Consider the following 27,437-nt stretch of genomic DNA (forward strand, 5'->3'; position numbering starts at 1 on the left):
ATTTCGAAAGAGATTCCCAAGTACAGTATTTATCAATTAATTATTTATTTACTTTATAATCTTTTATCGACGAAACCGGTGTAGTTGATTTAAAACTACTGTGCATTTGTATAATAAATAATAATCAATTATTTATTATTAATGATTATTAAAAAATTAATTTTCGGTTGAAGAAAATAATAAAAATTATTGCGAAAAATAAAATATTTTAATAAACATATTTTTTTTTTTAACTATAAAAAAAGATGCAGCTTGAAATACAGTTGCTTATTTGACTAATTTTATTCTAAGGAATGATTTGACTAGCACCGTAGTGGGGGAGGTGTGAAAATAAGCTCTTTGTTCTCGAAGTTTGGCGGGTTTGTAAGTAAGATTGCGTCTCATTTTTTTCAATCAAAATTCTCAACAATTAATTATGCAACAATCCAGAAAATAAAACTGGATAAAAATTGTACAATTAGTTGGATAAAATTGAATTGGTGTAATATCCTTAATCGAAATCATAAATTTCGACCAACAAAGGCTTAAAAAGCCGGCAAGTGAGAAAGGAGTTTTAGACTAGAAGATAACGCTTTTAATTGTTTTAACTGTATTGAATATTACCGAAAGACATTAAAAACGAAAATGAAATATAAATACTGACCTCTCATTGACTGTGGGATTCTTTTTCTCAGTAATACACCGTATTAAAGTGCACGTGGTTGTGAATAGAAAGGATAACGTTTATTTCATTTATTGACCATTTTATCAACATTTGTAAGTATTTTATATAAAATTTTACCACACTTGAATGTTTCATTTTTATTAACATTTTATCAGCAATACTTGTTATAAAATTTTTAATTATAATTAGACGATTTAATATACCTTTATATTATTTAGCCGCCATTTTGTTGGTGGTTCGAAAAATAATTATCCAACGGGTTTTTTGGTGATAAATTAATTAATCACATAAATTATTATTGGTATATATGTATTTTTATATGTATATAAAAATTATAAATTATATGAAAATAATTTAAATAATATTATTTTTTTTATTTTCAAGACAGATTTATAATGACAAAATAAATTGAAAAAACATTATAAAAATATTATAATAAAATGTTGAATTCCAGCTTTTTCACATTTTACAAATACTAACCTTTAATTGAAGGATTAAACTACAATGGGGAAAGTATCGGTAGCAAAATCATCACAGAGCAAATCCAAACGATCATCTTCTGCAAACACTTTGTCAAAACCATCAAAAAGAACCTACTCAAATGGAATAGTTAGAGATAATTTATTGCAGACTTATCCCGTATTACCAGTAAAAACAAGATCAAAACAAGATCACAAAATGAAGACCATTGAATCTGTTGAAGTATCAAAGACTACTGTAATGAATCATATTATCAAAAATGTCAAAATATATCTCGTCGACTTGATTCACACCAATCTTTTAACTCGAAAGCATCGAAAAAAATTGCAAAAATTGAAAGAGCGAAAGCCCAAAATGACAATCTCTGTATGCTCATCATTTGATTCTCATTATTCAGATATCTCTGCATCCAGTATTCGAATTAATGATAGAGAATTAAGATCGCTGCCGGTTCGTGATGAGAGAGTTAAAAGAGAATCATTATTTTTAAAGTATATTCAAGAACCGAATTCTAGTTTTAGTAATCTTAATCGATCTCAGGGCGGTGGGAATGTGTCAATTGTTGATAAGTTTCGTCAAAAGGAGAGTCAAGTAGAGGCTGCCAAAAATGATGAGGATGAAGAGAAAAAATGGCGTTTTTGGAATGGAGATATATTTTCTGATGGATCTTCTCGTCGAGGTACTGTGAGTATCACAAGCTACGAGTCTTCAGATATTTTCAGCTCAGAGGAATCGGAAATTGAACAAAAACGTAAACGAAGAAGAACACAAACGAAGAAATTACCACCTTCTTCATCAAAACAAGTACTAAGCGGAAACAAAAAAAAAAACAAACCCAAAACACCATCGTTAGATAAGCTTCCAGCTGCTGCTGATAAAACATCCCAAGCATCAACATCTAGTAATGTCATTGTTGAAGCTGCAGCTGAAATTCAAACAACGCTATTGTCGTCGATTAAGTTGAATCAAAAGGAAAAGAAAAATCGAGAACCCGAGATTACTATGAGGCGGACCGTGGTAACGTGGTCAGGTGACAAAAAGACTACTTGGATTCTGAATGTTATGCCAAAATCAGAAGCAGAAAGAACTGGTAAATTGGAAAAATTGAAGCAAACTCGCCTGGAAAGAAATCCTTTGAGGAGACTCAAGCCATCAAGTCCAAAGAAACGTGGTCCGTACAAGAAAAGGATTAAGGAAGAAAAGAAGAAAGAATATAAAAGCAAAAAACCAAAAATTGAAGAAAAATTACTTTGCTGCGATGGTCCATGTAAATGTAATCCTGAGGATGATTTAGTGGTGCATAAACTACCATCAATGCCGGCGATTGATACTCACTTGGAAGCAAAGAAACAGATGAAATCAGGTAATTCCAGATACATACAAACTCCATACTTTTTTTTAATACATTATTTATCAATTAATTAATCATTTTTTCTTTTCAATTAATTTGTAGATTTATCAATTGGCGATGAATCCAAATCAAGTTCAAAAAAAGACACAAACAAACGAGAAATATCATCAGTGAATTGTGATACTTTTAAAGATTTGCCGAATTCTGAGCCACCATCAAAACTCCGTAAATTGAATGACGGGAAGAAACATCCGGAAATAATAGAAGACACCGTTCTCCCTCCTGGCAGTGTTGTAGCATTGATCTCTCCTATAGCGAAGAATCTCAAAACACTGGGTCGCATCCCTAAAATAGATCCCAATATAAAAGCAGTATCTGATGAAAAATTAAAAGTTGCATTCGACAATTGGGCTAAAATACCAGAGCTCATTCCACTAATAAGCCCCACCACCAGTATCGTTAGCTGTAAAAACAAGATAGAAGTAGAAAAGAAAACGCCCACGTCTACAGGATCTATAGGAAGAAGTAAAATTGTTTATGATATTAAAAATAATGACCAGAAGCCGGTACCTTTAACCAGGAGAAATATTGAACTGTTCTCAAAAATGATTAAAAATCAACTAAAAAATGATGTAGAAGGGAATAAAATGGAATCCAGAGTAAGACTAAGAATATCGCGATTTAATAAAAAAGAAGATGATTCTAATAACAATAACGTGATGAGTGATGGAGTGAAGAGTAAAAAGAATCGAAGAGATTGGAAAAAAGAAAGCTCACAAGTCAACGATGGATCTAATTCATCAACAGAATCATCTCCTACCATGAATAAATACACACGATGTAATTCGGATGATTCTTTGCCGCGATTCGGACAAATTTTGCCGTCTACGAGCAATCCATCGACTTCAGATACACCGATAGAGAAGCGCGTTCTTGATTGGATTCGTAAAGACTTAGATATTAGTGATGATAAGAATATTAATGATCTGGATTTGAGTGATAACTCTTCTTCAATTTCGAGTGAAGCATTAAAGATAGATGTTTCAAATAGAGGTGATAATAAAACAAATCAGAAAGAAGAAGTTGACAGTTCTGTTTTAGAAATAAATCATTTAATAAGTCCAGATACTTCAATTGAGAATGTGACATTTGCTGATCAGTCGATAGTCGAAGGGAAGTCTGTAAATGAAAGTACTGAAAATCTTGACGATACAAGACAAAGTGTAGCTGGAGAGGATGATGAAGTTAAACAAAAAGATGATGATACTTCAAGTATCAGCAGTTCGAGCTCTAGTGATAGTAATAAGAGTAGTGATAGTAGTAGTAGTAGTAGCAGTAGTTCTGCCTCATCTCGGTCGAGTTCAAGCAGTAGTATTATTTCTAATGTCAACAAATCTTTGAAAATTGTTGAACCAGAAAAAAGTCCCAGTAAAGTTCAAGAGTCTAGTGTTTGTATTAATGATAAAACTGAACCCGAAAATAAGGGTATTGATAATCAAGATGTACTTGAAATACTTGATAATGACAAGTGTGATGATGACAAAGGCTACGTTAGTATTATTGATGACAATAACAGTATTAATAATAGTAACAATAGTAACATAAATGACAAGAGTATTGACGAAGAAAAGTCGTTAAAAGTAGATGATAAATCAAATGATAGTCAAGAAGAAAAGAGGCTTGAAAGTGGTGACGAAGAAAAAAGGCTAAAAGCTGAAAAAAATGATGAAAAGAGAATAGAAATTGACAGTGTTCTTGATGATAATGATAATATTGAAAAAAATAAATTGATCGAGTCCGAAAGTAACAATGGTTTGGAGGATTTAGAAGAAGATGAGAAAGACGAAAGTGATTGTGATGCTATTTCACTTTATGCCGAGTCGTTATTTAATGATAAGTAAGTATTTACATTTCACCACCGATTTGTTTTAAAATAAATAAATAATTACTTATTTTTAGGCCGGATGAACAATTAGTTTCACCAGAATTACCAACATTTGGTGATTTATCAAGACCATCAAGTCCTCAAAATGGTTACAATCGTATGGAATCAAATACCTTTGATAATTATTGTCAATTAACTGAACAAGAATTTGATAATGATTATCAAAATGTCAATATTCAAACTGATTCAAAAGGCTTAACAACGCGAAGATTTAGAAATCAATCGAATAAACAAAATAATAATCAAACTACCAACAATGGACATGTAGAATGCGATTCTAGTTATGCTCGCAGTCCAAATTCACATACCATTCATGATGATAATTTAGATCGGTTTAATTCCTACTCCGCACACCAAATTGATAGTAATTACAATATTGTTAGAAACAAAAAATTACACCAGAATTATGAGCAAAATTTTACCAAACAAAGGAATGTTTTTGATCCAGAGGTTAAAAAATCAAATCCTACTAAAGATTTCGTTAAACAGTTTTTCTACGGTAATTGTTTTCAACATTTGAAGACTGGAAATTGTACAAAAGTCGATAAATGTCGACACAATCATACAGTAAGTTTTTGATTGTTGATTCAATGAATTTGTAAGTAAGTTTGATCTTTTTATTTAATGAAACCTTTTTAGATCGGCAGTAAACTTGAACGTATCTATTTAGAGACTCCAGAAAAGATTCATATGACGCTCATTTACGCGTTCGAACAAAATTTTCATTTCTACATAAGGATTGTATATTGTAAAGCAATTGTCAGATTAGATATACAAACGATATTCAATTTTTTCGGTATAATATTACTTTCAAATGTGAGTAAACGAGAAATGGTGCCGGATTACATTAGATGGACAATAGATGCTTTGTTAGCAAAAAATCGCACTTTAAAGAATATAATAAATGTTTTAAGTATTCGAATAGCACAAATGGGAAAGTCGATAAAACCAGTAATGGCACCTGGTGAAGTATGTAACATTGTGATAAGTCATCTAGCAACAAAAATAAATGCTGGCTGTTATTGGGAGACATTTCGATGTTTGATTTATAATCAAGTATCACTGTCATCAGTTATAATATCCTATATATTACAAGAGAGTATTGAATTCAACAAACCCCTTTCTCATTTGAAAGATATTATGAATTTCTTAGATTCATATTTGAGTGATGAAGAAAATTTCACTGGAATTAATCCAGAACTGTTTAATAAATTTACATTGTTACTCCATGAACAGACTATAAAAGAACAGAAGATGCATGCTGAAAGTGTGGTGGAAATAAGGCAGAAACCACCAGAAGCTATTTCACTCGCATCACCGGACACCATGGATATTAATAATTTGCCAGATAATGTTAACCCTTTTATTAGTTCCATCAATACAAATAAATATATACCTGAAAGAGATTTAATTCCACTTCAAGATAATAATAATAATGATAATAATAATTTGAAGACTAAATCTGTTATTAATAGTGTAGATATTCGACAAAAAACTCAAGAAAAGGTGGAAGATAAACGAGATGCAGTTCCGTCAACATCTAAGATGAACGATATACAAGAATGCGCTTCGGAATCATTATTTGCTAATAAATATAAATTAATTCCTATTGGTGAGTTTAAAAATAATATTTGTCATTTTTTTTTTATTTAAATAAAATAAAATTTATTCTTTATTTACAGATGCTCCAAAGTCAAAATCAGTTTACGAAAGCTATGTTTGGTTGTTACGATCAGATTTAGAAAACATACAAACGGCAATAAAGAAAAATGATTACGATGAGATAATAAAAGTTTTAAGCGTCAATAAACGTTCTCAAAGTCAACCATTTGTGCGTGGATTTTATACTATACTGTGTAGAGAAATAATGGAAAGTGTCAGGCATTTAAATGAAATAATACAACGTACAGGTAATGATTTTTTTGATAAATCATCCAGTGAAGAAGTTAAAATTGTTTACGATTAATAATTAAAAATTTCATCATAAAAAATACTTTTATAAATTCGTACTTTTGTTTCCAATGAATCACTTCAATTAATTTTTTAGTTTATTTTTTCAAATAATATTTTATTTAAGTGTCCTCTAAGAGTACATTAAATAAAATCAAATAATTCTTTTTACGATAAAACAATTGATAAAATTATATAATATTTAGGATTAGACTTATCTCGAGGGAAAAATTGTTATCATTATGGACATTTATATATATTTATATAGATATATTTAGTTGGGTTTTTTTTTCCAAATTAAATACAAAATTTTTCTGTTTTGTTTTTTAAACCTTTATTGAAGATTTTAATAACCAAATAATGAACACTGGGCCTTTGACTATCAGAATATAACTATAAGAAGTATTATATATACTTATAAATGTAAAAAAAATTATTGATTAAATAAAATATTTTTTCTCTCAATTAATATTGGTAAATTCAAATAGTTTATTTATCATTTATATAAATCATTTCACATATTGGAGTTTATTTTGTCCTTCTAAATGTATATTATTTTGAAATACTCTAAATCCATGTAAAATGATTTAATATAAAGAAAGTAATCCCAAATAATTGAAAAGGTAAATTAACAAATTGTTAAATGAACAATTTTTTACAGTAAGAGCTGGGTTGTACGTGAAATTAAATCGATTACTAACTGATATAGGGATAATGTTACTAATAACATTAATCGATAATAATTTTTGGGTATTGGCATATCATTTATTACAATTACTAAACCTATATCTTGTTAAAACTGATGATCATACAGTGGAATTTGTTTATGTTTCTGTGGAAATTTATATCGCTAATCATAAACCACTGAAGGCGGTTGAATTGATTAAACGTGAGTGTATATGTTGTTTTTTATGTTTATTTCTTTTTGTGATGCATGAAATGTAATTTTTCAATTATTCCCAAAAACAAAAGGATTTATTGATAGTAAGTAATTGAAATATTTCATTCATCAACCGTCACAAATCCCTTCTATTTTTCATCTACTCTCCAATAGTCGGCCATTTTTAAAGTTTATTTATTTTCGACTCCTTTCTTAGGTAATAATCTGATGCTCGGTGACGTTCAAAAGTGGAAATTAAAATCAACTAATGTAAAAAAGGCTTTAAAACTTCATGGACATATGATGAGAGTTTTATTTCAAGCGCTCACCTATTTTTATCCACAATACGCTGTTGAGTTGTGTCGAAAAATACTTGATGAACAACAAAATACGTTTTATCCAATAAGTGAGTGTATTTTTCATCTTTAAACATTATTTTATTTGAAAATAAATGATAGAATAATGATAGAAAAAAACTCAGAGTTAAAATATAATAAAAAGAGTCTATTGAAAATATTATTTCAAAAACATTTTTTTATTTCTTGCAGATTTAACACGTGTGATCACAGATATAATAAATACTGTTTTAACTGATATCATTAATACTGATAACAATAATATCGAAAATATTGAATATATATATACTGAATTGTCAAAAGTTATATTATCACACAATGTTATTATTTACGATGAACTATTACGAAATATTATTATTGAAGTTTACCACACAGATGAAAAGTTGTCAAGACAATTATTTAAGTACGCCACCCAAATGGGTATCTATACAACTGTCAAGGTAAAAACAAGATTATTTTCAATAATTACATTCTCGAGTTTCATTTTGTTTTCAATAAAAACAATTATTTGTCGCAGTATCAAGCGGATTTTGTCGCAACATTGACTATTGATATTAATTTATCAGAAGAAGAAATGTATTTACTGCTTGCGGAATCATTTAAATCACTCAAAGAACAAATTGGATGCAATATTTATATTCTTCAGCCTCAAAAATTATTTTTTTACTTAAATTTAGAGGTAAATTTAAAACTAATTCATTTCTATTTATCTCATAATAATAAATAAAAAAAAAATATTTCAGGATATTCCGAGTAAAAAAATGTTACATAAAGATAGGATAAAGCTCAAAAATAATGTGCAAATTATGAAAAGCACTAAAGCAATATTAGGCAGAGTGTTTGAAAAGTTTAATCCAAAATTGAAGATGCTATCGAGAACAGTAGGTCAAAGAATTTGTAGACTGGTGAGCAACACAGTATTCCCTCATTTGATAAAAGATGATGATTAAAGTGATATTAAAATTTTATAGCTTAATGTTTATTTATGATTTTTAAAGGAATAGAAAATTTTCTATCAAAATTATTGAAATTTAATTAGTAAAGGATATATTGTTAATAAATTGATCGATCTTTCGTAATTTTTGCAATAACCAAAGTCTTTACTAACTTTACAGCTTTTATTTGATTAAATAATAATAATAATAATTTATAAATATTTTTATGTTTATTGTGCTATTTATCTGTTAACATTAAATTCTGTAATTAAATAACTTGAAAATTGTTGAATAATCAAAAAATTACTTATTGCAAATTTGAGCTCTGTTTTACCGACAGACTTGATTAAATACTTTGTTTTATATAACAATAATTTATGTAATTATTTATCATTAATAAAACTTTTGTATTTTCATTGAAAAATAATGATTTATAAGTTTTTTTTGTCAAATTAAACTAATCAAATTCTGGTATATCATCAAATGAATAACCTGGTATCTTCCTGTAAGCCAACAGTGCTACTCTTACATGATAAGCACCCGGAATGAACATTAAAATACCTAAAATTATCATCGGCCACAATCGATCACTGTACTGAAATATTTAATAAAATTTTAGTTATGTGTCTTCTCCTTTTTTTAATGACAATCATTACTTTTATAGATAATAATTACCTTTGAATCGATGTGACCACTGACTATTAGACTACCTATTACTAGTAATATTGTACCTCCAATAAATAATAATGTTGCTAATCCGATTGCCTTCCATGGTATTTTAATGGGTGGTCGTGTAAACTGTAATAAAAATTGTATCAATTGACAAATAAATATGATCTTGAAGGATAACCTAGCTAGTAATGACATAACGAGTTTTTCACACTTGATTGCAAAAAGCACTTACTTGAGAGTCGACAAATCCATTGTCGGTTTCAGTTAATGGTGTGTAATCCACGTTGTCGAATTGCCTTTCGTTTACTTTAATGTTTCGTCTCTTTGACATAATCACTTTGAATAAATAATCTGCAATAATGACAGAAATAGTATATTTTGAGGTTAAATGTAGAGAATAAAAAGAAAAAACAAATGGTCACTTGAGAAATGAAAGAAAATAGGGAATAAAATAAAAATAAACTCTCACCGTTATCATGCAAATTGCCATTGAAACCAAACAAATTAACCAACAAAACTTTTATAAACAATTTATTTGTAATTAATCGTGTACGTTATTTACTACTATTATTTCCATAAATTTTCTATTTATTCATTCAATAATTATTATATACCTATACTCATAGATAATTGATTTTTTTAACAATGACAACAACAACAATGGTATATTTTTCATTCACAACTCAAAGCTCACAATCAGTTTTTGCTCCAAATAATTATCCAAATTCAAAAATATTCACTGTTTCACTTTTCTTTATTATTTGAATAATCTAGTTTAATTATTTTATACAATTATGTTACAAAAATGTTAAAAAAATACGTCAGCTATCAGTGGCAACAATAAACAACAAATATATGAAGTTATGGTAGTATCGAAATGCTGCGATAGGTCGATTTCATCACAACAATCAAGTAGTCGATTTTTTATTTAAAATAATAGCGTGGGAAAATTCGAATACATTCACTAAAACAGTATCGTTATAAGTAATATTTTTTTTCTTCCGTTTGTTATATGTAAATGTAATTGATATTTTTTTTATCTAAAAGCCAACTGACAATAATTTTATTGTGCCAATCAAAGCATTGAATAGTCTATCATTGCTAGTGACTTATTACATTGTAAGCTAGTAACAAAATGTAATCAACCTTCTACTGAATATTCAGCAGAGGATTGCAGTGCACTTGTTATCACTGCATTATATCGATTTAAATAAATACATTTATTAACGACGAAATGAAACTACGCTAAAACATAAATTTATTATTGAAAATTATTCAAACTTGGTGATAAAATATTTTGATTTACGTTTATAACATTATTATATTTTCATGAAGGCGGTAAATATTCCATTGGATGTGACTAAAAATTTTTTTAAAGCATTTTTGAATACAGCTGTATATAAAATGAAGATAATTTCAATCATTTTTTCCTCATTTTATTGAATGGGTAGTGCATTAAATGGATCGATCAATGCGGCGCCGTTAACAAGCAAGCGCCCCCTCACGGTGGTCATACGGTCTCACTGTCTCGTCGCGTTTTCGACCATTTGTCACGACCTGGGGGTTGCTTCAGTGCGGGCTTTGGGGGCGACAAAGACGGGTGTGCCTCCCGTTACATGTTTCTAACATTTGCTATCAAATTTCAATAATAATTCGCTCTCTTAACTCACAATAATTATTCTACAAACGAAACCTAGTGTCTTTTCAAAAGTTTTAAGTGTCTAGTGTCCGACCATCGGTAAAGAAGTATCACACCTGTCATTGAAAACAAATTAGGGGTTTTTTTTATGTTCATTTCAACATTATACTTGGCCTAAAAATTTCGGTTTTTATCGAGTGCTAACCCGTCACTTATCGTCTCCCCCACTCGCTCGAGGTAATTATTTTATCGATCACTTTGTTTCCTTACTTTTCATTTCTCACCCCAGACCCTACTAGTGTCTAATGTTTTTTTCATTCATCATAAACTTGTTTATATTTTAAAACTGATACCATCACTTATTACCTTCAATTACATGACTATTTAATACTGCGGGACTGTGAATTTTATAACTCCAAGGACGGTTTGAAATCACATCAAAAAGATGTAACATTTAGTTTTAAAACGTTTTTTCTCATTAATAAATCATTTTTCTTATCTATACAAAAATATTATTTTTTTTCTCGCCAAATCACATAAATTAATTAATTTTCATCCACTGCAAATCCGGGTAAATTTAAACGTTAAGTAATAACAATTGGTAGACGCCTATAAACGTTTAAAATTCATCTGAAAAAATAACTATAGTTTGATTATGGCATTTGACATTGTAAACACTTGAAGTGTTTAGTTTCTCAACACTTGGATTTGCAGTGATCAGGTTGATTTATTACAAGAATTATTTTTTCTTATCAATGATGAGTAAATGACTGTCGAATGACTAAATGGAAAAATTTAATTGAAATAGTACGCATAATGGAGTGCCCCGAATTGTTGGAACGGGGTCGTAATTTTCGTCTACTTTCTCAAGAAGAGTTACCACAGCTCTTAGATTTTCTTACTGGTTACTTACCACAATCACTAAAGGTAAAATAATATAATTACTTATCACTAATGTTTATTAATTGGAAAAAAATCAATTTTTAGATTTTTTTTTATTAAAAATATTTGAATTATTTTTTATCCTTGGCGGGAAAAAAGGCAGAAAATGTTGACACGCAATATCTATATTGATTTTCGAGTACAAAAAAGCCGAGAAAGTGCGAAAAAATAACTAAATAGAAATGCATTGCGGAAAAAAGTAAAAAAAAAATACTTTCACGTGTTCTAGGACATAACCTTGACCGTAAACTTGATCCTTAGCATGTATAACTGGTAATAACGACTATAATAATAGCATTCGAATGCATGTTTTCGCTACTTTAAACTTTATTTTTTTAATACAATAAAAGTTGCTTTATCGATTATAGACACGCAATCTAACCATTAAATTCTACCGAAACGTTAAATGAATCTTAACTTTGTACATTGTCGTCAACGTTTAACGTGTAATTTATATTATTAACTGTAGGTAATAGAAACGGTTTCATTTTTTTTATTACTATTAATTAAGTATTCAGGTAAATATTTTGTTCTTATTCTTGCAGTTTCATCAAACTGTTTTGACATTTATTCAAAACAAAGTGTGGGATTTTTATTTTTATGTTGCTAACGAATGGCCAGAAGTACCGATTTGCCTTCATTTCCCTGGTATGACTCTGTCGGTAAGTAAACTAATCTACAATATATTAAGAAAAAAAAGTCAAATTTTTGACTGCCAATCAATAATTTGATTATATTTCAGCCTCATGGTTTATTGTATGAAAGTTTTGGAGTATTTTGTCCAACAGAAAATTTAGATAAACTTTATTTATTACGTGAAGAAGATGTATTAATAAATTGGAATAGACCATTATACATGAATTTTATTCATTGTGATATAGCTGAGGAATTATTCCGTCTCTATAACGATACTGGTTCCATAGACACCGTATTAGGAGATGTATGGGCATATGAAAAGGCCGAAAATAATTTATCGGATGATCAAATATCATTAAGTGCTGATGAAAATGTTGAAGTATTGCCATTAACTGCTGAACATGCTGAAGGAATACATGAATTATATCCAGCTAATGACATGGAATGTCATGAACTATTTTTAAGACTAATTAAAATATTTCCAGCTGCTGGTGTATTTGTTAATGGAAATTTAGCAGCATGGATGATACAGTCTTATTACGGTGCTATGTTTTCAATGCAAACTAAACCAGAGTATCGAAGAAAAGGTTATGGAACTCGATTAGCAAGGTTAGATTAATTATTTTATAAAAACAAAAAAAAAAGATTTAAAAGTTGAAATATTTAAATGTACTAATGCATGTCTTGCTGAAAACAATTGTTCTTTCTCTGTGTTTGTTTACGCAATACAAAATCTCTTTTATTTTTCCTATCTGCATTATCGACCGTTTCATTTGATGACATTTTCATCTTTATTTTATAGGTATCTAACAAAAGTCGTTGCCGATCGAGGATTTATACCGTTTGTTGTAATTCGACCAGAAAATGAAGCAAGTAAAAGTTTATATACGAAATTAGGATTTAAAAAATTATATCAAACTGTTCGAGCTACCTTTACACCGCACAGATATCATAGTGAAGAACAAGAAATAATCGAAAGAGATAATGATGATGCATTAATTATGCAAGAAAATTTTGCAAATGCTGTAAAACAATTAAAAATTGAACAACGAGTTATTGATGTTTTACAACATCCAGGTCAAGATGATGAACCAACGGTTATTCCAGACGGTGGTGACGATGATGATGGTGAAGACACTATATTGGATCCATTGAATGAAGATGACAATGACAATGATGTACAAGATTATTTAGAAACAATAGAGGAACAAGATTGCGTTACTGAACCTCAAAATAGTAGTGAAGATGGTGGAGGAACAACAACAACTGGAGATGATTGAAAAATATATTTTTCTTACGCTTCTAGATAATTTTCAAGTATTATAATTATCCGTATTACAATTATTATAATTATTACATATTATCGCTCAAAAGAGCTTATTTCAATTGTCTGCTTCAATAATGGTTCGATGATACGTCCTGCTATAATAAATCCCAAGGTAAATAAGTTTTCTATGTTAACAATCGTGCAGACAACACAGTCACTATTTATTTTATTGACTGTTTATTAATATAATTAATCATTTTTTGATAATTACGTTTCTTTTTTAACATTTATTTTCTTTTTTAGAGATTATATTTATACAATTTTACTGTAGGATTCTGGTATTGGAAAAAATAATTATTCAAAATTATAAGCATCTGATTAAATTCCATATCAATTTTTTATGATATTTGAGGATAAAATAAAACGTAAAGTTTATTAAAAAAAATGATGATAATTTTGAAATAATATGCTTTTTCTTTCATCACTGACCCCTGACAGTCACACATTTAAACAATATTCCTTTCCAGGCAATGAATGTAAAAAGTATACTATATGTTATTCATTTCAATATCTCGACTTCTAATGAAGTTTGAGAAATTTTCGCTTTTAGATGAAAGTTCAAACAATTCCATATAAGATGGATATATTATTGAAGTGACTAATTTAAATTGAAATTCATAAAAAATAGTATTGAGGTTGAAAAACATTAATTCGCGGTCATAAAAGGAAATCAAAGAAAAAATTGATTGAAAATAATATTCGACAATGAATGGAAAGATTTAATTTACCAAACACGCTTAGATGTTTGTAATTCGCTTCCATGAGTCACACAAAATTAATCTGGCCCAATACTTAGCCTCACACACACACACACACAAATATATATATATATACATATATTTGACATCATAAACATACATAAAAATTTGAACAAGCATGCGAATTTGAGTGTATCCAGACCAGTAGACTAGTGTGGGGTGTGTACTTTTTACTTATTTAGTGTGTCAGTAAGGGGCGAAAAACTAAATTTAAAAAAAGTAACAAAATAATTTGGAGTTATTAATATCAGAATCCTTTAATGCTGTATATATTTATTTTTAGACGATTCATTATAGAAAATAATTTGTTCCGAAAATGATGGTAAAAATATCTCAAATTATGGAAGTGAAAAACAGAAAAAAATATTCGATTAATCACATTGATTAAAGTAATTATAAATATTATTGTATCACGCGCAAAAAATTAAACTATGCAACGTATAAAGAATTCAATTATTATTGTTATTATTATTATTATTATTATTTAATAATAATAATAATAATAATAATAATAAGAGAAAGAATAAAAAATAGTATTATTTAATTAAAAATGTACAAGAAATGAATAATTATTGAGTACCAGATATTTATTAGTTAAATATTCAACAAAAAGACATTATGATTATTATTATTACTACTACTACTACTACTACTACTACTGTTATTATTATTATTATTATTATTATTATTATTATTATTATTATTATTATTATTATTATTATTATTATTATTTACGATTAATGAAAAAATATTTTTTAAAAATAATGGATTTATTTAAGAGATAAATTTAGTTGATTAAAAAAAAGAAAAATAGGGAGTGACCGTTTTTTTCAACACGTCCCGGGGGCCAGCTGTGATATTTTATTCAATCCATTTAATGCTATTGTTAATAATCAATAATATTAAAGAAAAAAAAAAGTAAAATAACATTAATATATTTATATATTATTTGAATAGCTAATTAGTTGAAATTAATATATCATGTAATAAACATATACGATGATAAGATTAGATACGTAATTTCAAAAGCATAATTTTTTTATTGATTTATTAATAACTAAAATATTTCATTTAGTCTTATCCCAATGGTAATATGTCAATTAGTATCAAAATAACAAATTTATTATAGAAAAAAAAGTAAAAGCGGTTCCTATGCAATTTTTAATATTAATACAATTTACGAGCTATTTAACAAAAAATAATCAACAAAAATGCATTAATATTGTACTTTACTATTATTTACCATTCAATTAAACTTTAAATTAAATTTCTAAAATTATTTAATCGATAAGATCTACAGATATATCGAAATATGCATTAATAGAATATCTATAATTCGTTATTTTTTCCAAATATTTTTCCTCTCACTTTTATGTTAAAAGTGCTTAATAAATAAATTTATTAATTTATCATCAATAAAATATTATGAATGAACTATGTGCAAAAATTACCACAACTATTGTGAAGAAGAAATATGAAAACAAAAAAATTAATAAAAAATAATAAAAATTTAAATAAAAAGATAATATTTTATTAATAAATAACTAAAAACTAATTTTCTGCCTATTATATTGTTTAAAAAATAAACTAACAAGAAATATAAATCAATAAATTGGGTAAAAATCCGTATCTGTAATTTACACATTCAATGTTTCATCACCTTCGTTATCCTTTTATTATTCACCTATACTAATGTACTTTGAAGGCAGGAAGTCTGTTTTAATTAATCACATTGTTTACTAAATATTTCCAATTACAAAGAAAGATTTTTTCTTATGTCCCCGTTCAAAGTTAAAGTTTGTTTCTTGCTGTCAGGTTGCAAAGTGACGTATTCTATCCCGCATTAAAAGACAAAAAATTGTCTATACGCATGCCCAGATGGATATTATCTCTCTCTGCAAGCGAGAGAATTTCACTTTTCTAAGCTCAAAATAGGCAAAGAACCTCAATTTTGGACCGAGCGAGGAAGAAAAATAGTATATTGGTCACAGGAACAAAGGAAAATATCCTTACTTGAATGCTTGCCACCCTTGTGATTTTACACCCAGATTAGAATACCATACTTTGCCCCCTTGTTTAACAAACTAACTATCTATCGACTATATTATTTACTAAATATTTCAAATTAAAAAAAAATTTATCGACTAATAATCAACCACAGAGTTACTCTATTGTTATTTAATGAAAAAAAAAACTAACGGTATATAAATTTTTTATTTTACTTCAACTTATAAATAATAATAGATAAACATCGATTGAAAATGCTTTGGAATGAATTAATTGATGAAGTAATAGAGATAATGTTTTTCTAGAACGCATGAAGATAAAACGTGAGTGAATTCAATCGCGAAAGAAAGAGAGTGACATCAACAGTACTAAATAAAAGTGAGAGAGACAAGAAAACATGACAGAGTAAGAGAAAGAGAGAGAGAGATCAACAGGGCATATACCGAAAGCGAAAGAGAGATCGGAGATTTAATAAATATAAACATAGTATGAAATTTATTTTTTTTAACATGATTGAGTGTACATGTGAGTGTCATGCGCATTACACTGATTTTCGTTAGTATTCTTTTGGCCAAGTGAGACGAAGGAACTAAAAATTCAACAGCAATGGATGCAAGTAGTAAGAGAGAATAATAATAGTGGTGGGGGGAGTAAAGATAGTAGTAGGAGAGAGAACATCTCCCACTACGATACAAATCGTATACTTTCGTATGAATTCGTTGTTATTCGGGTATGGGAGCGGGGCGAGGAGGAAGGGGAAAAGAGAACCGGTGGTGGGGGCATCTAGTGGAGGGGTTCTAGTGTACCTGTGACGTCACATAATTAGAGTAAATACAAAGTAGTCTTGATGGGACAGTGGCGTGTGTTACACCGTAACTCTTGTGTCCTTATAACTATCACGCGTTCAATTATTTAATTGGTTTTAAAATTAGTTAATTAATAAATTATTAATTACCAGTTATTTGAATATAATACAAAATATATATATATATATATATATATATATATATATATATATATTATCTTATTAAAGTATTGAATAATTTTCAAGTAATATTTTAACTTTTTTATTTCAAGTTTATAAATATGTGAAATATTTTCGAGTGCTGTGAATTTAATGAGTGTTATTTGGTGAAATATTATCCATCACTTGTTTATATGTATATGACGGTTCCATGAATGCGAAAATAGTGATTATCAAAAATGGATAAAATAGAGGTAAGTTTTTTAAATAAATTTATAATTATTTTTGTTTCAAATTAATTGTAATAATATTTTAAAATTATCCAAATATTTTATTTATTCACATTTGACAAAGGATATTTTATAATACGACATCTGGCAACGGAATAATAATAATCAGTGTGTTGTATCTCTTCAAACTTGAGAAATGCGATTAGACTACATCCCTCTCACTCGCTCTTCGTTATGTTGTCTTACTCTGTATTTCTCTCACTCTATCTCTGTCCCTCTATGATCATGTTGTCTCACTCACTCGCATGCAGACGTAGTTACGGACACATTGAATTCTTTAATACTATCCTCGTTTAACTCATGACATTTTTATTTTTTTTTTCCTTCTTTTCATTCTCTCTTTCTCTCTACCGATTTCTTTCTCTTTTTTTTCCTTCATTTATTTTTTTCTCTTTCTTGCACTTCTTTACATTATCTTACATTAGTACAAAAGATATTTATAACTCGACTACGTGTCATTTTAAAATTGAGTTTATCGATTAAATTTCAAAAAAATCATTTTATATTTACAGATTATTTTATTGTTTTATGGAATTTGGAAATATATATTTTTTTCTCCTTAATTTGTTTTTCTTAAAAAAAAAAATTCTCGTCAATTTATTCATTTATGCATTACTTCATGTTGTCGTTGTTGAACTGACCTTTCTTCCGTCATATTTACAGCATTTATAAATTTTTTAAATATTTATAAATAATAATAATTTAATTAAATTTATTATTATTTTTTTTTTGGGTTTTCCATAGTTTCTTAACTTTTATGCATTTGCAAAGCAACAAAACAAATAAATAAAATCTCTATTAAATAAATTAATTAGCTAATTATATAATTTATCTTTTAATTTAATAATAATAAATAATGACTATAAATGATTAAAAAATAAAAGCGTAATTGATAAAATAATATTTTTGTTATAAAAGATTTAACGAAAAGTTTTAAATGAGTTTTTCAAATGATATTAATATAAATATAAAATATTTATTGTTATGTTATTTCACAAACGATGAGTTATCAGGATTAATATAATACAAATACATAAAGAAATATGAGGAAACAAAATATTTCAAAGAATTGAATGGTATTAAATGGAAACAATAGACTCTCCACTAAATTCGTTGTATAGCATCGACTTTTTCGACTAAAATAATCATAATAAACTACCGCTCACTGCTTGAGTTTAGTCTCACGAGAGTGATCAAACACTACCATGCATTTATACACACGTTTTTTTATTTTATCTTAAATAACATTTTTTTTTATTTATACAAATACTCCAGTATAATCAGTTTGTTGATTTTTTGTATATAGATGATGATTTTTTTTCAATGAATAATTTTGTCAAATGAAATGTTGATCAAATATATAATAATATAAATGAATTATTCGATGAAAAAGGTGAATGTTGAAAATGGTTGTTTCGAATAAAAATAAATATCGGAGAGACATTTTGTTCGGGACTAATCTTTTCTTTAGAGTTATTCAAAACATCTGCTTGTATTCTTAAAATGAGAAAAATGTTTATTCATAAGGGTTTTTTTCCGCTTGGAAATAAAAACTCATGTAATATAATTTACAAATTACACTTTCTCATTTGACATATTGGTATAAAGAAGACAATAATTTAAAAACAATTGTTATTACTTTCATTCATCATTGAATCATTTTCCTATAAATTAGTCATATCGTTAAAATATTAATAATAACTATTTTTTTGTCTTTAATGCTGTAATTGATGACACATAATATCCAATATGAAATAAAACGATTTATATTTTTTATTACAACTGATAAAGAAAAGCAATTCTGTCTTTAAAAAGAAATCAATAAAATAAAAAGTTGAATTAATTCTGTCGAAAAAGGTATATATTTAATAGAAATAAAAAAAGGCATAAAAAAGAGTCTCAACATAATATTATTTCAATTAAATTAAAATAGTATTTCTTTTTTAATATAAATGTTGGGAAAACTATTCCAAGTGCATTCGTAATGCAAACGTGTCGTAGTTGTGTTGGTGTATGTTGGTTGAGTTGGACGCTGACTCGATAGATATATCTGTCTTTGTTCATTCAATGTATTTTACTATCCACATTTTATAAATCTATCTCTGTTGGTACCAAGTTGTTTATGGTCGATATTCCTATCTCACTTACTCTCATATATTTACACTATTTAACTATCTCTCTTCCTCACTCTCGTTTATTCCCATCTCTTTTACTCACTTGTTCACAAATTTAATTTTCTATCTCACTCACGAGTGTGTTTGTGTTGGCTCTTTCAATGTGTTAAAGATATCCTTGTGTAATTTTAATACACTAGTATTAGTACGTTATTCATGGTATACAAACGAGTTTTACTAACACAAAAATACCAATCTTTTTTATCATTATTATTCAATTTATTTATTTTATTTTATTTTTTTTAAAAAATTTTTTTTTGAATATGTTATTATTTCTTTAAATCAACTTATTATTATTATTATTACTTTATAAGTATCAATTATTGTATTATTTATACAATGTATCTATGATAATTAAAATTTAATCAATAAATATTATTTCTTAACTTTAATGGTTCTTTCTATTATTAAAATTTAAATGAAATAATATATAAATAATAATCATGGATAATTAATTAAAATAATTAATAATATAAGAGATTTAATATTTTAAATGGTACTTTTGAAAGTATAAAATTATATTGGAAATAATTAATTATATCTCTAAAGTCAACAATCCGTTATCACAATTGATAATATAATTTAAAATAAAATATACTACTTTATCTTTCAGTTACATCAGCATTTATATTAGATTGTATTTCTCTTGACATTCATTCAGATACTTTTTATATTCATTTTGTATTAATAATTTTTATTATTATTATTTATTAAAGTTGATACGGATACATATAAATTATATCTATTTAGAGTTATTAAAAAAAAAAAGTCACGGTTTAGTCAAAATTGAAATACAAAATATATAATAAATGAAAATTATTTTAAAGGACTAAAATCAATACCATTGGTTTCTCACTATTTAGTTGCAATTGAATTTTCTAAAATACATATACAACACAAAACATTTCATGAAAAAAAGAAATAAAAAATTTATATTTGTTGGAATATTAATAATATTTTAGAATTTTCATCAATCAATAATATTTTGTATTTTTTAATTTTATAAACGGTTGTGAATAATTATTGAAGCACTAAAATAAGTTCGTACAAATATGTAATATGATTAAAATGAAAATAGAAAGTCGTAAAATAAATGATAGGAATCGTCTTCAAAATAAATGTCAGAATAAAATTTTCACAACAAAAGAGGAATAGTGGGGGAGGGGGGGAAGAGCATACTTTTCAATAATTTTCCCGTTCTACCTGGTAAGTATAGAAAAAAAAAATATTTTTTAAAAGGAAATAAAGGTGGGAAATATACGGATTAAAAGGGAAAATTGTTTTATTGTGTAGAAGTAGCCTTGAGATGGTTACTTGGGGCCTCGAGAGCCCCTGGCAAAGGCAATGAGTTAGGTAGGAGTCGGTACCGGCGTAGTGAGAGGGCGCGGGGGTAAGTCTAGTATATACTAAAGTGGAGGGGCCGAGGAGAAGGGAGTAGGAGGGAGGGGGAGAGAGAGTTAAAGAGAAGGATAAATTGCAAAAAGGGGAAACAAGACGTGAGGGGAAATATGGAGAAAAAGATGGAGGGGTAAGAGGTGGAAGTGGAAGGCCGAGAGAAGCTTGTTCTCAAGTCTTTTAAAAATAAATGACTATTTATTAACGGCAAATAAACGCTTCGAATTATTAATTTGGAAATTTTTAATTATTTTAAAAGATTCACATGAAAAAAAAATTTTTTTCTTCTTTAATTTAATTTTTTATTTATTTAAAACATCAAATATTACTCATGTTTACATAAAAAATTTTAACTTGAATAATATTTTAAAAATTTTAATGAACAACATTTTGGTAATAAATACACCGTTGCCAAAATCATTACAAGTAAATTAATAAATTTTATGTTAAATTCGAAAACTTTTAAAAATGTACATTTTTAGGTTTTCGAAATTTCGATTGTAAACATAAATTTGGAACAATTGTGTGATAGTTATTAGAATTAAAAAATAAATGATGGTTTGATATTTCATTCTTATTGACAGTTATTGGAAAAGAAAAATAGATTAAAAAAAAAAAAGATAGAAAGTGATAAGAGAGAAATAAATAATTAAAATAAATGATTTTTTAGAGGTGACTGTACTGTCTTAAAACATTGGAAATAGTTATGACAGAGGTTCTCAAATCTTATCACCCAACAAATGTGTATAAATATATATACACACACATTTCCATCTTTTATCTCTTATCGATTCAATTATATAATAATCTAATAATATTCTAATAATTTTACTTCATCTTATCACTTCACATACTACTCCATACTCATACTATTAATTTATTTCTATTTGTTGATAATTAATTCATCTTTTTTAATTAATAAACTACTTAGAACGCATTGAATATTAATAATCATGAGCATAAGTAAACTTTCCAATGAATAATTTAAGGCCTCATTATTAATTCATTTATTTTTATAAATATATATTAATAGTAATTTCAAGAACATGAAATTACTGAGATTCCTAGTCATTTTAATTTTCTATTCAGATTTAATATTCTTTCTTTTTTTCTCTCTTCCTCTCTATTTTTCTTGTTGTTACTTTATCTTTTTCTTTTTATCTCTTAGATCCGAGCGTGTGCGGTACGAAATTGCGTAGATTAAAAATGCAACAATTTTTTTATGAGTAAAAAAAAAAAAACAAAATATTACTGAATTTTTTTTTCCCCAATTAAAGAATAATAATAATAATAATAATAATAATAATAATAATAATAATAATAATAATAATAATAAAAAATTAATGAATAAAAAATTTTTTGAAAAATGTAAAACAACTATGAAAGTTATATTGAATAAAGTAAGGGGATAAGATATAATAACAAGACTATTTTTAGTTGTTAAATTGTGTTGATAATGAAAATATTTTTATCATTATTACTTATCAATTGAATTTTTCTAGTGAATACAAACGAATTTATTATAATATTTATAAATAATAAAATTAGATTGTGAAATAATAAATAAATTTGGTGTTTAGCTGTGATGAACATACTTGATGATGTAGGTATAGTTGAGTCGGTAATTAATTATCGACTGAGCGTGAAAATAATAACTTTTTTGCTTATAAACAAAAATGACGAAATTCCGTTGAATTTCAAATAGATGACAAATAAAGGAATACAGAGCGGCAGGAGGGACTAGAGCGGTGGTGCGGTAAAGGGGAAGGGGTGGTAACGTTAAGAGTAGTGGATGAGGGGGTGAAGCGGGGTCACTAGTGGAGTGCAGCGGGGACAGAGAGGAGGGACTAAGCAAGAGCGAAATAGCTGATAGAGGGAGATAGACAAGGAGTTAGTAGAGGGCAAACTCGATACGAACGTGGAGATCGTGTACAGTCTGTGATAAAAACGAGGTCAAATATAATATACCATTATGTATTATTAGTAATCATTAATTAATAATTATACAAACAATAGACTTTATTGAAAGTAATATGTTAACAATATATTATTAGTCATCAAATCCTACATTCCTTTATTTTATTTTCATTTAATCAAAAAGAATGAAAATTATTTATTCCATTTTGATCATTAAATTAATTTATGACAAAAAAAAAGACAGATAAGCAAATACTAGTCATTTTTGTATTAAAAATAATTAGAAAAAAAATAATTTTTCTCAATTGTTTATTTTTAGTTTTTGTAATAAAACAAGACATTTTAGTATCGCACTTGAGTTAAACACACACATTTAAAATATGAATATCATGATAATGGAATAATTAACACAGTAAATGAATGAATCATGGGATGTAAATGTTAATAAGCAGAAAGATAATAATGAAAATAATCAAAATTGTATTAAATTATTTATTATTTTTTTAAATTTAATTTTTTTCATTCAATATGTTTATGTACATATTGATAATTTTTTGCGTCATCAAATTAGTGTATTTAATTTTTGAAGCATTTTATTTTTACCACATTCAAGAGTAATTAAATTATTCGAATAGTTGGTTAAGTAGAAAAAAATAAATCAAGTACAGTCAATGGTAATAGAATTCGACCTTATTCAATCATGTGTATTTAACTGAATAAGTTTCAAATATTACTTTATTTTTATTGAAAATAATATTGTCAAATATTAACATAATTTTTTAATGATCACAAATAAATGGTAGAATGTAAATTTTAAAAAAAAGTGTAATTAATTTTATTTTGTATTAATGAATGACAACAAAAAAAACTAACCTTGTAACCATGTTGAATGATAAAAACAACAATTGGTAATAAGAAAATTAGTATGATGAAAAAAATCTAAAAAATAATAAATGTAATACTAATAGTTATGTATTGGTCTTTTTGTTACAGCTATTGGGCAGTGCTTGTTTCAGTCATGGCCCATATACATTTTACAAAGCAGTTAAAGTTAATAATGGACGTGTATTGCGGTTGGGTAATTTTTTTTTAACCAAGTTATGGGCTGATACTGATTTAGTGAGTATTGGTGAACTACAATTGTTGTGGATTGACAGTCGTGGTTCTAATCAACCGTTAGCATCATTAAGACTTTATTTCCTGCCTGAAAATACACCTGATGGACGTCGTGATACACACGGAGAGGTGAGTCATAGTAATCATCAAAATATATATCATGGCATGATGATGCTTATCTTCTCTCTACCTAGTCAAAATCTGTAATGAAGGTCAACATTTGTTATTTTATTTGAAAAATTTAAATACTTTCAAGCATTATCAAGTCGATAATACAGTTAATTATTTATTTATCAGTCGGTAAGAAAGATTAACCACATTTTAATATCAAACATTATCCACTAAACTATTTAGTATTTTTTCAACATTTTCCATCATCAACCAAATATTTAATTTAATCGTATGTTTGTAGTTATATCTGTAGTTGAGAAGAATTAAATTAATATGGAATTTTTTTTCTCTTTCAATTATGATATTTTTGTTTTATTTTAATGGAACCAATTAACTAAATGTGCTGCACTGCATACATAAAAACGTAGTGGTTGGGGGTGCATAAAGTTGGGGAGGTGAAGAAAAAGTCGACTAAAATAGTAGAGAGGAGAATAGAGCGGATTGGGTGTTATTGGTTTCTATTGCGCATGCTCATTATATACATATCTATATATTGTACGTAAATCTGACAAATTATTACTAACATAAATATTCGCGTTATCACTATTTAATCCCCTGTATTATCTACAATTAAATCTATAAAAGTCCCATTGATTTCATCATTTTTACATTAATATTAATTTCATTATTATTTATAAAATTTCACTTAAATATTTACTGTATTATCATTATTGAAAAAAATTTATTCTTTTTATTGAATTCAATTTTACGACAATGAATACAAAAAATGTGCAAAAAACAGGGACACTGGTAAGGCAAATAAAGGAAGATGGTGAGTGAATAGATATAGAGAAGGAGGTAAATGTATAAGAGAAGGAGGAGGGGGAGGGAGTTAAAGAAAAATAAATTGTCCAATTGGAAACATGCGCAATGAAGAATAAATGCAAACAAGTAAATAACACAAATTGGATATGGCGGTCATATGTATAATTATACATGTGAAATTTATGTGTATGTTACACACTTACTATCCAAGTGGCTTCGGCTTCAGAGATGTGTATCCATGGTAACCTTACCCCTTCCACGCTCATTTTACTCTTCATCTCCCCCGTATTTTCTCTATCCCTACTCCCATCTCTCTCTTTCTCCCTTGCGCCTAAACCTCCTCTACCTTGTTTTCCTCTCTTCAATGACTCCTATTCCCTCGTTTCACTCTTTCTCTATTTTCCTTTCCCCTCTAAAACTATTTCTATCTTGTGATTTAAACTCTTATACTCTCTCTCTCTCTCTCTCTCTCTCTCTGTCAATTTATTTTATTACAAAGTTTTATAGAGAAATTATTAAAATAATAAATTCCTTTTTTCTTTCCATCTTTCGTTTATTACTTTGATCCAATAATTATTATCTAAAATATATTCATTATTATTAGTTTAAATTTTTGTTTTTTCTAAATATTTATTTACTAAAAATCATAAATTAAAGAAAAGTCAATAAAGGTTCGATCGTTTTATCATCAATTGTCCTGTAAATTTAATCTTTAGTTCAAGTATATAAATAAATTACAAATATATTATTAAGAATTCAAATATAAATGTTAATGAAAAAATGGGTGAGTGATTTGACATGTCTATTATCTATAAATAAATACATTGAAACAACTGAATATAATAAATTTATAGTGAAAGTTTTGAGTGTGTTTATTATGTGTGAAATAAATAGATCGGATAAAAGTCACAAGTCACATAAAATATTTAACAAGCTCCACTTTTCAACAACAAAATAATATAAATTAATTTTATCTTTAATCAATATTTTATCTAAAAGAAAAAAATAACAAAAAGAAAAAAAGTCAATATTTAATAAATTTATTTGTGAACATAATTAATAGTTTATAATGTCATGTAATAAAATGATTTCAATACTTTCTAATTAAAATAAATAATCAATAATTACAGTAACATAACATGAGATGATAATAATAATAATAATAATAATAAGAGTAATGATAAAGAGAAGGGATAAATGAGAATCACTGATACAGCCTCGTATGGTACATGTCCTTGGCACTCGTATTGAGTGGAAAAATCGTTGTCCATTTTAACATTTATATTTCTGCTAAATTAGAGACAAAACATGTACAGTTTATTTTTCGAGTCGACGGTTTCACAATAATAAGAAAAAACATCTATTCTTCATTACTATTAAAATCTTTTTTCTTTTTTTTTTTCTTTCTCCTTTATATTTCAAAGATTTTTAGACCATTTATTCGAATTATTATTTTTTATTTTTTCAAATAAATATCAAATTATAATATATAATAATTACAAAATATTTTCTGTTATTAATTGAATTTTGTTTCGGTATAATAATTAAGATGCCTTCCTTCCCACTATTGGACTCGACGAGCAACCCCTACTGGCTTCTATAATATTATCATTCTTCTCCCACTCTCTAGTATTACAGTAACATCTCTTTACCTTCACTCCCACCCTAGTGTTTCTTATCAGCCCCACCAATCATCCTTTGCACCTTATTTCGTACGCCCTCAAATATTCACTAATGTTATTTACTTCTACTTACACCAATCAATAACTCGATTTGATTAATTCATTTTTTGAGTTTTCTGTAGGCATGAATTTGTTCTTTTCTAGAAAGAAATCTTTTTTTTTTCCGTTGGAATTTTGTTTTAATGCGATAACTGAAAGACTATCTAGTAGTTGGATAAATCAATTTAGAGGAAGGTAATTGAGTATTCAGCGTGGAATATTAAGTATATTATATGAGAACCACTGAATGAAGTTACGCTGCAGGAATAGCTACTGCACTAAAGTTGCACGAGCGTGTTATGTATGTGGTCTATTATGTTTGAGACTTATAGAATAGCTTTTCAGGTTGAAAGTATATACGTATAGAGGTCCTGTCGCAACT

At 27.2% G+C, this 27,437-nt stretch overlaps 4 protein-coding genes across 12 annotated transcripts in view; 3 read left to right on the plus strand and 1 right to left on the minus strand.

Annotated features, from left to right (window-relative positions):
• The first annotated feature begins 55 nt into the window (after positions 1 to 55).
• LOC118064437 (uncharacterized) lies at positions 56 to 8,681 on the plus strand. Of its 3 annotated transcripts, none has more exons than XM_035079017.1 (11): positions 56 to 756; positions 1,119 to 2,507; positions 2,598 to 4,392; positions 4,455 to 5,007; positions 5,080 to 6,052; positions 6,123 to 6,350; positions 7,052 to 7,279; positions 7,488 to 7,676; positions 7,819 to 8,066; positions 8,144 to 8,305; positions 8,370 to 8,681. In XM_035079017.1, exons 2-11 carry the CDS (start codon positions 1,169 to 1,171, stop codon positions 8,574 to 8,576), a joined length of 5,922 nt encoding a protein of 1,973 aa, XP_034934908.1. In that variant the 5' UTR covers positions 56 to 756; positions 1,119 to 1,168; the 3' UTR covers positions 8,577 to 8,681. The 3 variants fall into 3 exon arrangements, with proteins under 3 accessions (XP_034934908.1, XP_034934907.1, XP_034934909.1); XM_035079016.1 differs by having other exon boundaries at positions 1,157 to 2,507; XM_035079018.1 differs by lacking the exon at positions 7,052 to 7,279 and having other exon boundaries at positions 1,157 to 2,507; positions 8,370 to 8,680.
• Positions 8,682 to 8,782: 101 nt separating this feature from the next.
• On the minus strand, positions 8,783 to 10,101 carry LOC118064438 (transmembrane protein 230). Of its 3 annotated transcripts, none has more exons than XM_035079020.1 (4): positions 9,848 to 10,101; positions 9,466 to 9,584; positions 9,237 to 9,359; positions 8,783 to 9,156 (listed from the first exon to the last, which is right to left on the minus strand). In XM_035079020.1, the coding sequence occupies exons 1-4, from the start codon at positions 9,855 to 9,857 to the stop codon at positions 9,019 to 9,021; spliced, it is 390 nt and encodes a 129-aa protein (XP_034934911.1). In that variant the 5' UTR covers positions 9,858 to 10,101; the 3' UTR covers positions 8,783 to 9,018. The 3 variants fall into 3 exon arrangements, with proteins under 3 accessions (XP_034934911.1, XP_034934913.1, XP_034934912.1); XM_035079022.1 differs by having other exon boundaries at positions 9,928 to 10,099; XM_035079021.1 differs by having other exon boundaries at positions 9,703 to 10,097.
• A 661-nt stretch (positions 10,102 to 10,762) lies between these two features.
• On the plus strand, positions 10,763 to 14,050 carry LOC118064403 (uncharacterized). Of its 2 annotated transcripts, XM_035078960.1 has the most exons (5): positions 10,763 to 11,109; positions 11,681 to 11,799; positions 12,360 to 12,476; positions 12,557 to 13,059; positions 13,253 to 14,050. In XM_035078960.1, exons 2-5 carry the CDS (start codon positions 11,689 to 11,691, stop codon positions 13,728 to 13,730), a joined length of 1,209 nt encoding a protein of 402 aa, XP_034934851.1. In that variant the 5' UTR covers positions 10,763 to 11,109; positions 11,681 to 11,688; the 3' UTR covers positions 13,731 to 14,050. The 2 variants fall into 2 exon arrangements, with proteins under 2 accessions (XP_034934851.1, XP_034934852.1); XM_035078961.1 differs by lacking the exon at positions 11,681 to 11,799.
• Positions 14,051 to 17,391: 3,341 nt separating this feature from the next.
• Positions 17,392 to 27,437, plus strand: part of LOC118064399 (AT-rich interactive domain-containing protein 5B-like) — a 16,806-nt gene continuing 6,760 nt past the window's right edge. The window contains exons 1-3 of one of the 4 annotated variants that reach the window (XM_035078955.1): positions 17,392 to 17,461; positions 17,620 to 17,760; positions 24,276 to 24,527. In XM_035078955.1, coding sequence (XP_034934846.1) covers positions 17,746 to 17,760; positions 24,276 to 24,527 — 267 coding nt within the window. In that variant the 5' untranslated portion in view covers positions 17,392 to 17,461; positions 17,620 to 17,745. Of the gene's footprint in view, positions 17,474 to 17,502; positions 17,761 to 24,275; positions 24,528 to 27,437 lie in introns of those variants that run through there. The other 3 variants (XM_035078953.1, XM_035078956.1, XM_035078954.1) reach the window with 3 other exon arrangements.

This window comes from Chelonus insularis, unplaced genomic scaffold (genome assembly GCF_013357705.1).
Source record: "Chelonus insularis isolate UGA/USDA-ARS -01 unplaced genomic scaffold, ASM1335770v1 contig_18_pilon, whole genome shotgun sequence".
NCBI classification, from domain to species: domain Eukaryota; kingdom Metazoa; phylum Arthropoda; class Insecta; order Hymenoptera; family Braconidae; genus Chelonus; species Chelonus insularis.

Coding starts and splice junctions, on each gene's coding strand:
- LOC118064438 (XM_035079020.1), bottom strand. Junction 9,360..9,465: donor ATGGATTTGTCGACTCTCAA/GTAAGTGCTTTT, acceptor TTTTTATTACAG/TTTACACGACCACCCATTAA. Junction 9,157..9,236: donor GTGGTCACATCGATTCAAAG/GTAATTATTATC, acceptor TAAATATTTCAG/TACAGTGATCGATTGTGGCC.
- LOC118064437 (XM_035079017.1), top strand. CDS start 1,169: ATGGGGAAAGTATCGGTAGCAAAATCATCACAGAGCAAATCCAAACGA. Junction 2,508..2,597: donor AAAGAAACAGATGAAATCAG/GTAATTCCAGAT, acceptor ATTAATTTGTAG/ATTTATCAATTGGCGATGAA. Junction 7,280..7,487: donor GGCGGTTGAATTGATTAAAC/GTGAGTGTATAT, acceptor CTCCTTTCTTAG/GTAATAATCTGATGCTCGGT.
- LOC118064403 (XM_035078960.1), top strand. CDS start 11,689: ATGGAGTGCCCCGAATTGTTGGAACGGGGTCGTAATTTTCGTCTACTT. Junction 12,477..12,556: donor TCCCTGGTATGACTCTGTCG/GTAAGTAAACTA, acceptor ATTATATTTCAG/CCTCATGGTTTATTGTATGA. Junction 13,060..13,252: donor TATGGAACTCGATTAGCAAG/GTTAGATTAATT, acceptor TTTATTTTATAG/GTATCTAACAAAAGTCGTTG.